Here is a 17,501-nt window from a genome sequence, read left to right on the forward strand (position 1 = left end):
TTTATTGTTGGTTAAAATATACAAAGAGATAACCGGAGAAGTCAGAACGAGCTGAGTGACGTTATCAAGTACGCCGCTGTTCAATTTGCAGAATCACCGGACTTGTATTCTCTCATTCACGGGAGTTCGTTCTCCTGAGTCGAACTTGCCAAGTCCTAACTACCAAGGACGCGAGTCCGAACTTTGCGAGCTTGGTTTTGAGAAATGGCTACTGAGTTTTAGGAATAACTCAGTCAAAAGAAAGAAGAAAAGCCCACATGTCCCAACTCTTTATTGTGTTCATCAAAATGAATACAAACACAACAACAGCTAGTTCACTGGAGTAATTATACAAACAAAACAGCAAATTATTTACTTTAGAATTGCAGGTTATCAGAATTATTAATGTTTTTGTCGTGGTCTAATAGAGCTGCATGATTATGACAAAAATCATAATTGTTGATTATTCCCTTGAAATTGTAATTATTAATTACAATGATCACAATTTACACTGAATGATGTTTTGAATAGCTTTATGCCATTATTTGAAGCGACTGCATGCCATATTGTTATATCAAAACAAACAAGCTGAAAACACTCTTTCTGAAAAACTTTATTGATTTTCTATAGCATTAAGCCTCACATGTCAAATATACATTGGTTTAGTTGCTTTAAATAAAAAAAATTTAAATATGTGTGGTGATGTTGTTATGGATGTTACTATGTGTACTAGTTTGATGATGTTATATGATGTCACTAGAGGGCGACTGGGAAAGTAACAGTGAGTTGTATGTATGGCGTTGCCTGAAGAAAGTAAAAACGAAACACGTTAATACAGTTCGAATCCAGAGTCTTTATTTAAGAGACACGACATGGTGTCAGAAGTGCTGTAGTTAGACGCGTTACCTGCTGCAGTTGACTCGTGAAGCCCGTGTATACTGGGAAGAACGCTCAAGCTGAAATGGATGGCGGAGATGCGGTCGCTGCACCTGAGAGCAGCGGGACCGAGCGCTACATTTCAGCATACGGCCTGCCCGAGCCGTTCGACTTTTCTAAACCACAAGACTGGGCGAAATGGATCCGGCGGTTTGAACGGTTCCGATTGGCAAGCAACTTGCACGAAAACTCGGAAGAGAACCAGGTGAATACTTTCATTTACTGCATGGGAGATGACGCAGATGATATTCTCCGTGGGTTACCGCTGGCGGACGCCGACAGAACAAAGTATGACGCTGTAAAAGCTGGTTTTGAAAAGACATTTCGTTGGGAAGAGAAATGTAATATACGAACGTGCATGTTTCAATATGCGTAAACAGGAGGAAAATGAGACTGTTGATTCGTTTGTGACAGCTTTGTATGCTCTGGCTGAACATTGCAATTATTCTGCATTGCACGATGAGTTGATTAGAGACAGACTCGTCGTGGGATTGGCGGACAGAAGGCTTTCTGAGCGTATGCAGTTGGATCATGAACTGACCTTGGAAAGAGCAATTGCAATGGCAAGACAAAGCGAGGAGGTGAAACGACAGCAAGCTGCGCTGAGAAGTGCGACAGACGCTGTGAGTATGGATGCTGGTGCTGTTGACAGAGTGTACAAAGGAAAGCGTAATATGGGGAGAGCTCAAAAAGGAAATTGTGCTAAACAAAAACCACAGGTACTACACTTTAGTAAGAGGAATAGCAACCAGTGCCATAAGTGTGGTAGCTCCCCAGCACATGCAAAGCGTGACTGTCCAGCAAATGATGTAAAATGTCACTCCTGTGGAAAAAAAGGCCATTATAAGCGGATGTGTGCATCATCTAAAACTGTGCGTGAAGTGTGTGAGGGCGATCCTATATTTCTTGGCAGCATCACAGAAACTGGTGAACCATGGATGGTGGACTTAGACATTGGACATAAACGCGTACCATTTAAGATTGATACCGGCGCGGATGTCACTGTCATGCCAGTAGAATGTGTTTAAGGAGATTTTCAAGAAAGACTTACCAGCCCTCAAGAACGCGACAAGGCCATTGCTTGGTCCGGGACAACTTCCTTTGGATGTCGTCGGAGTAGCAAATCTGTTGTTAAAGAGAGGGGACAAACAGTCTGAGGAAGATGTGTACGTCATCAGAAATCTACACACTGCACTTCTGGGCAGACCGGCTATCGCAAAACTCGAGCTTGTGGCACGATTAGACAACATCGATATGGAAACACTAAAGTCAAGTTATCCAAAACTGTGCAGCGGTCTGGGTGAAGTTCGACAGCCATACGTTATCAGGCTTAAACCAGGAGCTATTCCATTCTCACTTAAAACCCCGAGACGAATCCCATTACCTTTAATGGGCAAAGTTAAAGAAGAGCTGGGTCGCATGGAGTCGTTGGGAGTAATCAGCAGAGTGGAGGAACCAACAGACTGGTGTGCTGGCATGGTTGTAGTCCCAAAGAAGTCTGGCGCTGTTAGAATATGTGTAGACCTCTCTAAGTTGAACGAGTCAGTTCGCAGGGAAAAATACATCCTGCCATCTGTGGAACAGACGTTAGGAATGCTGGCTGGAGCGCAGATCTTCAGTAAGTTAGATGCCAATATGGGATTCTGGCAGATACCGTTGTCAGATGATTCTGCACGGTACACAACGTTCATAACTCCATTTGGCCGATATTTCTTTAAACGGCTACCTTTCGGGATAACCTCCGCTCCAGAACACTTTCAGAATAGGATGGCTACAGAGGTCACTGAAGGGCTGGAAGGCACGGTGTGTCACATTGATGATGTTCTGGTGTGGGGGAGAACAAAGGAGGAGCATGACATTCGTCTGCATACAGTGTTGCAGAAAATGCAAAAGGCAGGCATGACACTCAATGTTGAGAAGTGTGAGTTGTCAAAGCAGAAAGTTCACTTCTTAGGGCACATTATCTCTGTTGATGGCATAAGTCCTGATCCAATGAAAACGGCAGCCATCAGGGATATGAAAGAGCCTTCAAATATGAGTGAATTGCGGAGCTTCTTGGGGATGGTGAATCAGCTTGGGAAGTTTATCCCCCATTTGGCAGAAAAAGACAAAGCTCTCCGTGATCTGTTGTCGAAAAAGAGCTGTTGGATTTGGGGTAGTTGAACAAGTCGAGACGTTTCAAACTCTGAAAGATGCTCTGTCGTCCCCACCTGTTCTAGCTATCTATGACTCAAACAGAGACTGTAAAGTGTCAGCTGATGCTTCGTCTTATGGACTGGGTTCTGTTCTTATGCAGAAATGGTCAGAAGGGTGGAAGCCAATAGCTTATGCATCAAGATCTCTTACTCAGACAGAGCAGAGATAACGCACAAGTGGAGAAAGAAGCCTTGGGTCTCACATGGGCGTGCGAAAGATTCAAGGATTTTCTCATCGGTAAGCATTTTGAATTGGAAACTGACCATAAGCCGCTACTGAGTCTCTTGGGCTCACAAGCTTTGGATGCACTTCCACCTCGTATTCAAAGGTTCAGAATGCGACTGATGCGTTACTCTTACTCCATTGTTCATGTACCGGGAAAGAGTTTGTGGGTGGCTGGCACTCTCTTGCGCGCTCCGGTGAAGCGGAGCGAGCTACAAGAGGAAGAGAGAGAGTTTTGGGAAGACACTAACATATATGTAGACTCTATCATGGAAAATATACCGGCGAGCACAACGTACCTGGAACAGCTGAGAAAAGAGCTGAAGAGTGACAATGTATGTTCTACTGTGATGAAGCTGTGTGTTGAAGGATGGTCAGAATACAGCAAGCGTGATCCAGTGCTGAAACGATACTGGGCAGAACGGGCTCTCACTAACTGTGCAGGACGACCTGTTGTTGAGAGGCACGAGGTTGGTCATTCCAGCAGCCATGAGAAACAGCGTCCTTACCACATTGCATGAGGGGCATTTAGGACTTGTGAAATGCAGGGAGCGAGCAAGACAATCAGTGTGGTGGCCAGGGTTAAGTCATCAGCTGAAAGAAGTGGTGCTCAACTGCAGAACATGCCTCAAGGAGAGACAAAACCCAAAAGAACCACTCATGCCTACTCAACTACCTGACAGGCCCTGGCAAAGGCTAGGAGCGGATTTGTTCATGCTGGGAACTAGAACGTATCTGCTAGTTGTAGATTACTATTCTAGATATGTGGAGATTGCTCAGTTATTACCTACTAGGTCCACTGATGTCATTGTTCACATGAAGTCCATATTCGCACGGCATGGAAGTTCCAGAAACTTTGGTAACAGATAATGGGCCACAATTCTCTGGGCGTTTGTTTGAATCCTTTGCTGCTTCATATGGATTTCAGCATGTTACCAGCAGCCCGAAATTTCCCCAGAGCAATGGTGAAGCGGAACGTGCGGTCAAAACCATGAAGGCAATTCTCAAGAAAGCCAAAGACCCTTATCTTGCTCTTTTAGCATATCGAGCTACACCTTTGCAGAATGGGTACAGTCCAGCTCAGCTTCTTATGGGTAGAAGGCTGTGAACAACCGTGCCCATGCTCTCGTCATTGCTAGATCCAGCACTTCCCGATTGTGTTGCAGTTTTCTCAAAGGAAAAGGAAAGAAAGCGTGCAGATGCAGAGCGCTTTAATGAACGACACAGAGCTAGAAAACTTAGCACATTACGGCCAGGAGAGCAAGTCTGGGTGTCAGATGCTAAAGAATCAGGAACAGTTGTAACTAGCCATTTTGCCCCACGGTCCTACATTGTGAATATGCCACATGGATCTGTGAGACGTAACCGTCACCATTTGATACCAATGCAAACAGTGTCAAAAGGATGACAACAGTGAAACACCAGATCAGTCCTTGGACACATCCACTGAGCCACACCATGCCTCTCAGGAATCAGAGAAGCAAGACTTTCCTGAGATGGTGTCTACTCCAAGATCAAAGTATGGGAGAAGAATTGTGAAACCAGTAAGGCTGAACCTGTAAATAGATTGTTTTACAGTTGCATAAGAGTTTAGAAAGCACAACCACTGAATGTACATAATTAAAGTGAAAGGAAAAAAAACTGAGAAAGTGTGCAAAAAAAAAAAAAAAGGAAAGGACAATTGTTCTAATTGCTTGTTTTGTTTAAAGAATTAGATAGGAGCAGACCTTCCAGCAAAAGAGGCAGAATAATCCTCTAAGGTCTGTTGAGACAAAGGTAGTCTACCCTTTGTTCTCTAGAAAGGGGAGATGTGGTGATGTTGTTATGGATGTTACTATGTGTACTAGTTTGATGATGTTATATGATGTCACTAGAGGGCGACTGGGAAAGTAACAGTGAGTTGTATGTATGGCGTTGCCTGAAGAAAGTAAAAACGAAACACGTTAATACAGTTCGAATCCAGAGTCTTTATTTAAGAGACACGACAATATGCATGGTGGTATGTTATACTAAAACTAAAATTAAAACAATAGGACAAAACCTTAGTTTAATAAGTTAACTTATGTTATCTTATGTTATCTAACTTAAGCTATCTTATGCACACAGAATAATGTAAGTGGACTTTTTTGTGTCTTTTGTGTCTTTGAACAATTACATAATTGTGGCATCCGTAATTGTAATCAGGATTTCAAACTTGATTAATTGTGCAGCCCTATGGTCTAGAATAGGCAGGGCTGGCGTGTGACTACAGGAGAACTAGACAGAAAAAGTGGGATTTAGTTTTTAATGTAATTCATTTATTTTTTGGACATTCGTTTGGAATTATTTCACTTCAATGTTATTGTCACAGACACGCCAGGCTCCCTCTCCGGAATACTAATCACCGTCACCTGCACCTCATCAGCACACTCATTACCTAGCACTACTTAAGACACACTCACACACAGCCACATTGTCCGTTCTCGTTTGCATCTTAGGACTTACCTGAATGCTTACCTCAAGGACTCCTCTTGCTACTTACCTGTACTCCGTGTACCCAAGCTCTACTCCTCGTCTTCGATCTGGTGTGAAGTGTTGTCTGAAGTCATCTACTCCATTCAGCAAGTATCATTCTCCATTGTCACTCTGCAACCACAAAAGGACTGTGTCATTCTCATTGTCTTTCATCAGTCACGAACTTGCATCTGTTTACTCACCTGTTGTCATCCTGATACTCTGCTTGTGTTCAATAAACATCACTTCCGCATCCACCGTCACCTCTCCCTCACTCCCAGCATACACCAGTCCCATGGCCCAACTGGCGCCCTACTCTGGTTCGGCGGAGGACTTCAATGGTTTCCTCCTGCTAGTCTTTCTGACCCTGGAGATGCAACCGCACCTGTTCCCCAACGACTACTCTAAGGTAGCGTTCATCATTTCACAACTTTCCGGTAAAGCTCTACAGTGGGCCGATTCCATCTGGTCACAAAAGCATCCGGTGACGCAGACATATTCCGACTTCGTTGAACACTTCCGGGAAGTGTTTGGAAAACCATCCTGGGATTCTTCTATCGGTGAGAAACTGTACAAATTGAAACAAGGAAAGTTGTCTGTTAGTGAATATGCTCTGCAGTTCAGAACGCTCGCTGCCCGGAGCAGATGGAATGAACAAGCGCTGCTGATGTCATATCGTCAGGGACTGGATCCTCGAGTGCGGTTGCATCTCGCTGCATATGAGGATACCATCGGGCTCGAACGTTTCATCCAGCTGTCAATACGCTTTGCCACTTGTATGCAGTCATGTCTCAAAGAGCACCAGGGTCAGAGCTTCCACAACACCGTCCTCTGCCGGCCAGAATCCGTCAGTACTCCAGAACCAGCCCAAGAACCCATGCAAGTTGAATCATCACGGCTGACTCAAACGGAAATACAGAGAAGGCTGACCCAGAATCTTTGCCTCTATTGCGGATTACCAGGACATGTACTCTCCACATGTCCTACACGTCCTCCACGCCCCATGGTGAGTGCCATTATCTCTACTCTCCAGACGCAAAAGCCACTCACTACGATTATAACTCTTACTGCTGCCGATGTTTCTCTTCCAGTATCCGCCCTCATCGATTCTGGGTCAGCGGGAAATTTCATCTCTGGCGCCCTCTGTCATCAGCTCAACATCAAGTCCAAGAACACGCCGGCTACTTATCAGATCCACTCAATAACTGGCAAACCTGTGAATAAAAGACGAGTCAGCCGTATCACGCAACCTCTACACCTTCAAATCGGAGTTCTGCATCACGAGTACATCCAACTGCTGGTTCTGGAGGGTTCCACCGCTGACGTGATACTAGGGCGTCCGTGGTTGCAGCTGCATAATCCCATCCTCTCTTGGAACACTGGAGAAGTCCTGAAGTGGGGCGACACCTGCTTTCCCGAGTGTTTCTCCGACCTGCCTGTTCCCAAGTCACCTCGCTCCAACGTTCTTCCAGTCTGTGCCACATCCGTTGAGAGTCCCCTCGAGAAACGATCTGTGGACATCCCGTCCTGTTACGCCCCCTTCAGCGACGTATTCTGCCCCAAGAGAGCCTCCAAGCTGCCTCCACACCGGCCATGGGACTGCGCCATCGACCTGCTTCCGGGTGAGTCAGTGCCAAGGGGTAAGATTTACCCCTTATCCATCCCGGAGGAGAAGGCCATGGTGGATTACATCGAGGAGGCATTGGCTCAAGGATACATCCGACCATCAACTTCCCCTGCTGCATCAAGCTTCTTCTTCGTGGCAAAAAAGGACGGAGGCTTGTGGCCCTGCATCGACTACCGAGCACTCAACACCATCACTGTGAAATTCCGGTATCCCCTTCCTCTCATCCCAGCAGCCCTGGAACACCTCCGCGGAGCCACTGTGTTCACCAAGTTGGACCTCCGCAGCGCCTACAATCTGATCCGGATACATGAGGGGGACGAGTGGAAGACCGCCTTCGTCACGCCCACCGGCCACTACGAGTACTTGGTCATGCCGTACGGCCTGGTCAACGCTCCCTCCGTATTCCAGGACTTCATTCACAAGGTGCTCCGGGAGTTCCTCCACAAGTTCGTGCTGGTGTACATAGACGTGTACATAGACATCCTGATATACTCCCGGAGTATGGCCGACCACCAACGCCACGTTGCGGAGGTCCTGCAATGCCTGAGGGACTTCCAGCTCTACCTCAAGGCCGAGAAATGCTCGTTCCACCAGCCCTCAGTGCAGTTCCTTGGGTACAACTTCGACCACAGTGGCATCCAGATAGACAAGGGGAAGGTGGCAGCTATCAGAAACTGGCCAACATCCACTACAGTCAAAGAACTCCAACGTTTCCTCGGATTTGCCAACTTTTACAGAAGATTCATCCACAACTACAGTACCATCACCAGTCCACTCACAAGCCTCCTTCGAAATAAGCCCAAGTCTCTGTCCTGGATACCAGCTGCCACAGAAGCTTTCAACACCCTGAAGCAAGCTTTCACGACGCTCCACTCCTGGTGCACCCTGACCCTGACAAGTCTTTCGTCGTGGAGGTCGACACCTCAACCACCGGAGTTGGAGTGGTACTTTCGCAGCAGCAGGGGAACCCGAGCCGACTCCATCCATGTACCTTTTTCTCCCGCAAGCTCAACCCGGCGGAGGTTAACTACGACATCGGCAACCGGGAACTCCTAGCCGTCAAGCTGGCTCTCGATGAGTGGAGGCATTGGTTAGAGGGAGCACGGCATCCATTTCTCGTCCTAACAGATCATAAAAACCTGGAGTATCTCCGAGCCGCCAAGAGGCTTAACCCCAGACAAGCCCGGTGGGCTCTCTTCTTCACACGATTTAACTTCACCATTTCCTACCATCCAGGAAATGTCACAGACACGCCAGGCTCCAGCACCCTCCAATCACAGCGCACTCCCTCTCCGGAATACTAATCACCATCACCTGCACCTCATCAGCACACTCATTACCAGCACTACTTAAGACACACTCACACACAGTCACATTGTCCGGTCTCGTTTGCATCTAAGGACTTACCTGAATGCTTACCTCAAGGACTCCTCTTGCTACTTACCTGTACTCCGTGTACCCAAGCTCTACTTCTCGTCTTCGATCTGGTGTGAAGTGTTGTCTGAAGTCATCTAATCCATTCAGCAAGTATCATTCTCCATTGTCACTCTGCAACAACAAAAGGACTGTGTCATTCTCCATATCATTCATCAGTCACGAACTTGCATCTGTTTACTCAACTGTTGTCATCCTGATACTCTGCTTGTGTTCAATAAACAACCTGTTAACCTATCTTCTGTCTCTCGACTGGTCCTATTGTAACAGTTAATCACCCGATTAGTTATTTGAAATCGAAACTAACTTTCCTTCCTTCTACTTGGTACCAAAACCCGCCCAACCAAGAGCGGAATATGGTCTACATGTAATGTAACCAGTCACAGACATATCTGTTGATTTCATAACGGCCAATCAGAGGTGTTTAAGTTAGAACTGAACAAAAACTCTTTCACATGCATCTCAAAGAGTTTAATTGTGAGTGTGAAGTGGGGGTGGCACGACGGTGTGGCTAGAGCGTCAGTTGAGCTTGTGCCGCCTTTAGATTAGGTCATTATGAAATCTTGCTGACAGTGCTGTTTTTAGTTTTTTACAGTGAATCTGACACACATCTCATCAGTGCCTCATTGAAACACATTTTAAACAAGTTTATTGTGTGTAATAATGTGTATTTTGCCCAAATAATTTCTATGCACTTGTGAGAAAACTATACTTTAAATATTAATGCAATCACTCACAGACATAAATTAATTTCCACAGAGCTCTAAGTTCATAGATGACGATTAATAGTGAAATAAATAGTAAATGTTAATATAATTTTGGGACTTTTAAACAAGCACTTAAAAGAGCTTAAAGCTACAGTCCGTAAGTTTCGCCTCTTTGTCACCATCTCTGTTTGAAACCTGCAATTGCAGTGATTTGAGGAATTATCATCTTTACGTGGGTTGTGCTTTCGGCATGGCTCCTCAGCGGATGAATCGAATGTTTTGAGGAGCAGCTGCAGCTATGTGTGGGGGGGCTGTCAGGAGTATTGGCAACGTACCCGTGTGGATCTTCACTGTACATCGCAATTATTGATTCAACGTCTTGTATGTATGTCCAAAAATAAGAAGTTTCACCAGAAAACGTCATCTGAAGAAGTAACATGTCATCCACTTTTGTTCTGACAAACTCAAAAAATGTTTTACAATAAATTGTGCTGCCAATGGTGCAAATCATTATACTTTGTTCTCGAATTGTTAATGTTAAAATCATCAACTTTGTGCGACTGTGTATGTAGTTAGTATTATCGTTATTCATAACTATGGATTAAGCGAGAACGTGCTACTGTAAGCTTATTACCCAGTGAACAATTGAAATGTCTTAACCTGTCCAGCAGAAAAATAGCCATCTCCCTTTGGTCACGCCAAAAAGCCCTGCTGACATTTTATTTTTATTTTTTTTGCATGAGCCCGGTCGCTTTCTCTTTTTTACTGGCTCACTGCAGTCTGAAGTCTTTTACTTTTTACCACAGTTGTCAGTGATGATTGTCATTTGAACTTTCTGGATTACAAGCCACCATCCCAAGTTTAATCCATTCCAGCTGCTGTAAGATGATGCGCTACAGGAGTATTCACCACACACGCCATATAGCCTACTAGCCAGGACTCCTTTCTGTTTACCGACGTGACGTAGGCCTAATGATGCAAACACAAATGTCAGAAAACTCGTATTTCCCATGAATTCCTACCAGTATCAGTCAGAATATAAAACATTATTACAAGCTTACCGTTGTGAATCAAGCTAAGGTAAGGAGATAGTTTTGAACAGTGATTGGTTATGGCTTTGCTCAGTAATTCATTTTGGATCATTTTTAACCAAAAAAAAGTTACGGACAGCAGCTTTAAGCAGCTGACAGAGAGTTTCATTCCCAACATGCACTAGGGGTTGAACGACTTCAGATTTTTTTAAAGTCAACATTTATGTGATTAAAGTTGAGTCGATGTTAACTAGTCGATGATGATGTTATTATTGAACAAATGAGCTATTAGAAATGTACAATAATAAATGCACAAAATGTAATCAAATAGAGCTTGTGTTTAATATGATATAGTTTAATCCTTACATCTACTGCAATACAGTATGTTGTTAGTCTGGACAGTATTTAGTCCTTCTCTACCCGCCCCTTACAATCCCTCATTAAAACTATATGAAGACAGCCAGATGTGCCATACTCCATGTTCACAACAGTTCTTTTGTCTTGTTATATTTCTGCTCTTTCTAAATGAGATTTTACATTTACATTTAGCAGATGCTTTTATCCAAAGTGACTTACATTGCATTATACTATACATTTGTATCTGAGTATGTGCAATCCCTGGGATTGAACCCATGACCTTGGCATTGCTAGTGCCACGCTCTAACCACTGAGCTACAGGAAAGCATGTTAAATACAGATAAAGTAGCACAGTAAAGATTACATTTATATGAACACATTAGTGACAGAGTTAATTCTACATTCATCCGATCAATATTGAGAATCCAGATGGTATAATCAATCATGTCTTGTGGAGCGCTCTTGGAGATTGCATTTATTTGTCATTAACTGTATGATACGGAGCATAAATGTGGACTTCACAGATTTCTGATCCTGTTGCGCCCTCTATAGGCAATGACCAGCGACTAGTCAACGTCATGCTTAAAGAGTCATGGCAGAGCATTAAAGTTGATTAGTCGGTGCAACCCCTAACATGCACTCATTAAAGGGGGCCTATTATGCCCCCTTTTACAAAATGTAAAATAAGTCTCTGATGTCCCAGAGTGTGTATGTGAAGTTTTAGCTTAAACTACCTCACAGATAATTTTTTATAGCATGTTAAAATTTTGGTTGAGCAAAAACGAGCCGTTTCAGTGTGGTCCCTTTAAATGCAAATGAGCTGCTGTGCTTGGACTAAGAGGGCGGAGCTTCAAGAGCTTGTTCTCCCCTGTCAGGATTCAGTCAGGACGCGCTATAATGTCAGAAACTGTGAATATATGCTGCATGGAGATAGAACAGGTATAGTTTAGTTCAATTACGGTTATAACCTATTGTCTTCTTGTTTTTATCCACTATATTAGTACAGGCCTGTTGTACCGTCCGAATGATGGCCAAAACTTTACAGATGAGTTTTATAACATTTATTGTACTTCACACACAAGATGAAGCATCTGTTTTCACTCTAGAAAATCACTGTAAGAGCTTAATAAAACACTGCAAGTGTGCATTAAAATACAGTATTATCCATAAACTCTCTCTCCCTTGCATTATCATCAACATACACAGCGAAGAACACAGAAATACTCGTTACAACTAACAGTAATCAAATGCCTTTTCAGGTGGTGCTTAATAAACTGGTACATTTTATATCTGTAAATAAACTCATATGAACTGTAATAAAGTGCTCTCACCTTCATTACTGCTTTATCCAGTATCACTCTGGAGACTGTAAACTGGATCACGAACAGTTTTTACTTGTATATCCTTGAGTAGCATATTTTTAGCACAGTTTCTGTTTTGTATTGTCCCGTTGTATTGATATTCGTTCACAAAGCAGTCCGGTGTGAAATGAATCGCACAGACATAAAGGAATTTTGACAGAACTGAGGGAGCATTTTCCTGGAAAACCAAGTTAATCCATTGGTGGATCCAAATGGTCAATATTCATATTCATGCATTTTATTCATATTTATGTTAATCATTTATGGCTTATGATTTATCAATTTTACTTTTGATTTCATATATTTATGTACTTCTTTTTTATATATTAATTCTCATCATATTTTCAAGTATTTACTTGTTATTGTACCCTTATGGTCATTCTTTGGGTGTCTTTAAGAGTATGCATGCTTGTTATATTCAATTGTTCTTCAAGTGTTCCAGTGTGACAGGTCACGTTGACACATTTGTGATTAGATATTGGATGCCTGCCAAATACTGCAGAAGTGATGTTTTTCAGAATCAGTTGCTCATTTGAATCCGATCAAAATATGTCTGTTTCTATTTTTGCTGGCATTTGATAATTTAAGATTTGCAAAATACCCTTAAGGGAAAGGCCCTATGACATCACTGATAAATCCATTGACCTTTCTGATTAACGAAAACAAGGTCTGAGTAAAGTTCCATATGTTTAAGGTATAAAACTGACTGAGTCATTGATAGGGTAGCTTTTTCCTCCTTTGCTTTCCTTGGCTTCTGCTTCTTCTCTCTTATCTGCAAATGTCTTAATTATTTTTCTTTTTGATCTTCATCTATTAGATACAATACTCTGGATTTTACAATACTCTAAATTTTATTAATAACTATTCTTTCTGATTGTTATTTTACCTTTTGGTTTTATTAAATATTTTCATTATCAATTAAAGTTTGCATGTGAGGCTAAATTTAATTGAAATGAATAAATATTTTTTCTTCGATGTCATCTACAGCCTGGATCTCATTTTCTCAAGTTTTTGCATCAACCACCTCCTTTAGGGAGTAAATGGAGAGAGCTATGTGGATTAATCCATCCAGCTACAGAACACCTAAAACATTTGGGAGACTTTCTCATCAGTGCAGCAATGGTGAAAGCTATGAACTCGCTCAGGGTGGTTCTATGTTCAAACTTAAGTCAGTCAGTCAACACTGTGGGTGTGGCCTGTGGTTTTTGTGACGTCACACTGCCAGGGTTCTGGAAACGGCTTGTTCTGTGACACTGCTAATGATTTATGGGGATTAAAAAAAAGGAGTGGGTGGATTTTTATCATTATAGGGTGGCTGTGTACACACACTGCCAACACACATTGTCCAAACACCAGGCAAAAGCTCTTTTATTTCGTTAACGCAATTTTAAAGGATTTGATCTCCACATACGTAACTCAGTGTATTAATCTCTGTCTCTTCATCGCTGTAAAGCTTAAACTACCTATCAAGCATTTATTCAACATGTCATCTTGAATGGTAAAAAATGGTAAAACTGCAATAAATGCACAGCTGTCTGGAGAGTCTTTAAAAACTTTTATATTTTATATCCTCAGAAAACTTTACATTTTTCAAAATTTCCTATATTCTGAAGAAACAGTCAGGAGCTCATCTGACTTCAGATATTAATCTGAATGGTAAAGTGATCAGATTGTCACACTCTCAGGAACTCATTGTATTGTGATTCAGTGTTCAGATCATGTCATCCTATGTTCCTGAGGGCAGAAAACAGGAAACCCACTGTACATGTCTTTATTGTTTTATTCATTTATATAATATTTAATCTCTTCCAGATTTTCTGGCTGTAATCTCTCAGATCAGCATTGTGAAATTGTGTCTTCAGCTCTACAATCCTCAAACTCTGTCCTGAGAGAGCTGGATCTGAGTAACAATGACCTACAGGACTCTGGTGTCAACTTCATTTGTGATGAACTGAAGAGTCCAAACTGTCAGCTGCAGATCCTGAGGTATTTAAGAACATATAATGGATAAAGTACAGTCAGACGGTCACAATGTTCATGTGTGTCTGTATATGATTTGACAGTTGATGTGTTTGTTCTGCTCTCTTTCAGTCTTGCTGGCTGTAATCTCACTGCTCAGCATTGTGACAGTTTGTCATCAGCTCTACAATCCTCAAACTCTGTCCTGAGAGAGCTGGATCTGAGTAACAATGACCTACAAGACTCTGGTGTCAACTTCATTTCTGATGGACTGAAGAGTCCAAACTGTCAGCTGCAGATCCTGAGGTATTTAAGAACATATAATGGATAAAGTACAGTCACACGGTCACAATGTTCATGTGTGTCTGTAGATGATCTGTGTGTGTGTCAGCAAATTGGGCAAAATTGAGCAATTTGCAGGGTATCCACGGGGCATTAAAAAGCATTAAAAGTCATTAAATGGGTGATTTCCCCCCAAATTCGCCGGCGCACACTTCATAATTTCTTTATTATAGCTTAAATAAAGCGCAAATGAAACTACGAGCATTAGGGATGTTGCGGTGACGGATTTTTTCCGGCGGTTAATCGACGTGTAAAAAAAGCGGTAATCCCGGTGTCACCGGGGTTGCGTGTCGAGGATTTCGGGTGGCCGAAAATGCGGTCGTGCAGACGTGCACACGTCTCAATTTACTTTCACTTTAATTAGCGGCAATTCAGTAGCATTTGTTTGAATTAATCATGGGTTAATTTATTTCATTCTTAATAAAAATACACAAAACAATAAGACACTCGCTTGTATTACACACATCTTTATTGCAAAATGAATAATAACTTAACACACCATGCAAAAACTAAACAAAAGCACTTATGAAACACCTTTAAAGTGCATTTATTAACAAAACGAACCACTGCACACATCGTGCAAGTATCAAACAAGAAATTATATAAAAAAATTCACTATTCGTTAAATAAAGTGCCTGCCTTTTTCAGCAAAAAACAAAAAAAAACAAAACACAGCACAACCATCGAATATGAAACGCCCGAATAATCACTGGACACTTAAGTGCAAAAAAAAACTAATATAAAAATTAAACTCACGTTAGGCTGTTAAAAAAAAGAGGTAGGCCTATTAACTGCATACACCGTACAAAAAAATTATAAATAGGCTAAATGAGAAACAATAAACGAAAAACCTTCATTTTAAATTGCAACAGGGAATAAAACGTGATCACACTGCTTGTTGCATACATTCTTACATATTCCTGGCCAGAAAAGCCAACATATTTACCATATTTACCTTTGCCAGTTAGCTCGCCTCACTCTCCTCAAATGATAAATGAAATCGGACACCGGCTGCTGCTTTACTGCGGCGCTCGTTCCGCTTACGCTAAATTACGAAGGCACGTAGTCACTAACTGAATTAAGTGCTTTATTGCTATAGGCTAAAACTTCAACACGATGGGGACGGTGCCGGTGGTCAAGTGCTATGACCAGTAGGTGGGTTAAACACCGTGTATCACCGGTAACACCGACTATCGCAACAAGCCTAACGAGCATGCACCGTCGATCTTCTGTTGTAAATTAAGTCATGAAATTACCAAACATGCGATTAAAGCTGCCTCAAAACTGCATGCATAGGCTATTTGTTGATATTGTTTCAAAGCAATTTTTATTCAATTTGTTGGCCTTAACACGTCTTTAAATGCACGTCTACACCAAGGAAATCAACATTTTTTCGGGGGAGTTTGCCCCTGTACCCCCTCTAGACTAGTAAACTACATTTTGTGACCTCTGTAATTATGAAACCCTGTGTACAGCCCTGCTTCTATTTTATCTAACGAAATATGAGGTAAATGTGTATTTCTCCAAATGTGCGCACTTTGGGAATAAATGTTTGTGTATGCACTGTGATCAGAAATAAATAGGAGCAAACGCGATTGAATGTAGAGATTTGTGTCTCGTTATTCTATTAAAAAAAATTAACTACTGATTGATTTTGCATGATTTTGCATTCTTATTAGAAATTAAGAATTATTAGTGTCATTGTAAATAGTGGTGCAAATATCAAAGCTATCTAATCAGAATATTTACTGTAAAAAAGTTTCTGTAGCAAAAAAAGACAAAAAATAACTTTTCAAAACACCCCCCAACCCCAATATATAGCCAAAATCACATTAAATGTCTTTATATTATGTGTATAGTGATTTTGTCAGACAACGTCTCTATTATAAATCAGGATTTTAGCGCTGGTTTAACATGTCAGGGCTTGACATTAATGCTTGTCAAATAGTCTGGGTTAAATGGATTTTTTGAAGGGTAAGTGAAAGAGAATTTGATTTGCCCGGCTTGACAAGGAGCCTGATTAAGTTAAGCAAAATCACACGACCAATGCTGTTTTCCTAAATACAATCACGATTAAAAACATGACACTGATTTCATTACTGAATGATTCAGCGTTTTGAACGAATCAGTTGAGTCAAGCATCCCAATGTGCATGCTATCCGTCCTAAATAGTATTGAATATTACTAATGTCACATACTATTTAGGATGGATAGAATTCACATTGAGATGCAGGCAATGATTCATTCATAAACAATTGCCTCATTCTTGAATGAATCAGCCATGGAATGAATCTTTTAAATGAATGACTCAATAGCCGCGTTTCTACTGTCGGGCCTAAAGCGGGCGTGCTAGTGCATGCCAGGGCCAGTCGCGTTTCCACTCTCACTTCTGGGGCTTGATCGTGCCTCATCGGGGCTTCCTCATTTTCAGAAAATGAGCGATGGTTTCACTAGATAAGACCCTTATTTCTCATCTGGGATTGTTCTGAACAATTTGAAGCTGCAGTGAAACTAATTTTGACCTTCAACTGTTTGGTGCCCATTCAAGTCTACTATAAGGAGAATAATCCTGGAATGTTTTTATCAAAAACTTTAATTTCTTTTCAACTGAAGAAAGAAAGACATGGACATCTTGGATGACATGGGGGTGAGTAAATGAAGGGTTCAGATGCAAAAGCCTCTAAGTGCCATCTGAAATTTTGTTCTAAAATTAGCATTTTTATCAAGCTTGTATGTTTATGTTCAGTTTATTGACTTTAATGGCGATGAAAATGACCTATTAATTGACATTAAAGTGAAATTACTGAATCTAAACATACGAGCTTGATAAAAATGCTCATTTTAGAACAAAATTTCA

At 41.8% G+C, this 17,501-nt stretch overlaps 2 protein-coding genes across 3 annotated transcripts in view; both read left to right on the plus strand.

Annotated features, from left to right (window-relative positions):
- Window positions 1-17,501, plus strand: part of LOC125280859 (gastrula zinc finger protein XlCGF57.1-like) — a 1,316,469-nt gene that overhangs the window by 788,498 nt on the left and 510,470 nt on the right. The gene's annotated exons all lie outside the window — the stretch shown is intronic.
- Window positions 1-17,501, plus strand: part of LOC125242885 (NACHT, LRR and PYD domains-containing protein 3-like) — a 64,224-nt gene that overhangs the window by 20,283 nt on the left and 26,440 nt on the right. Inside the window, exons 5-6 of one of the 2 annotated variants that reach the window (XM_048151958.1) lie at window positions 14,156-14,329; window positions 14,435-14,608. In XM_048151958.1, coding sequence (XP_048007915.1) covers window positions 14,156-14,329; window positions 14,435-14,608 — 348 coding nt within the window. The remainder of the gene's footprint in view (window positions 1-14,155; window positions 14,330-14,434; window positions 14,609-17,501) is intronic. The other variant, XM_048151968.1, reaches the window with a different exon arrangement.

The sequence above is a fragment of the Megalobrama amblycephala genome, linkage group LG1, assembly GCF_018812025.1.
Source record: "Megalobrama amblycephala isolate DHTTF-2021 linkage group LG1, ASM1881202v1, whole genome shotgun sequence".
NCBI lineage: Eukaryota > Metazoa > Chordata > Actinopteri > Cypriniformes > Xenocyprididae > Megalobrama > Megalobrama amblycephala.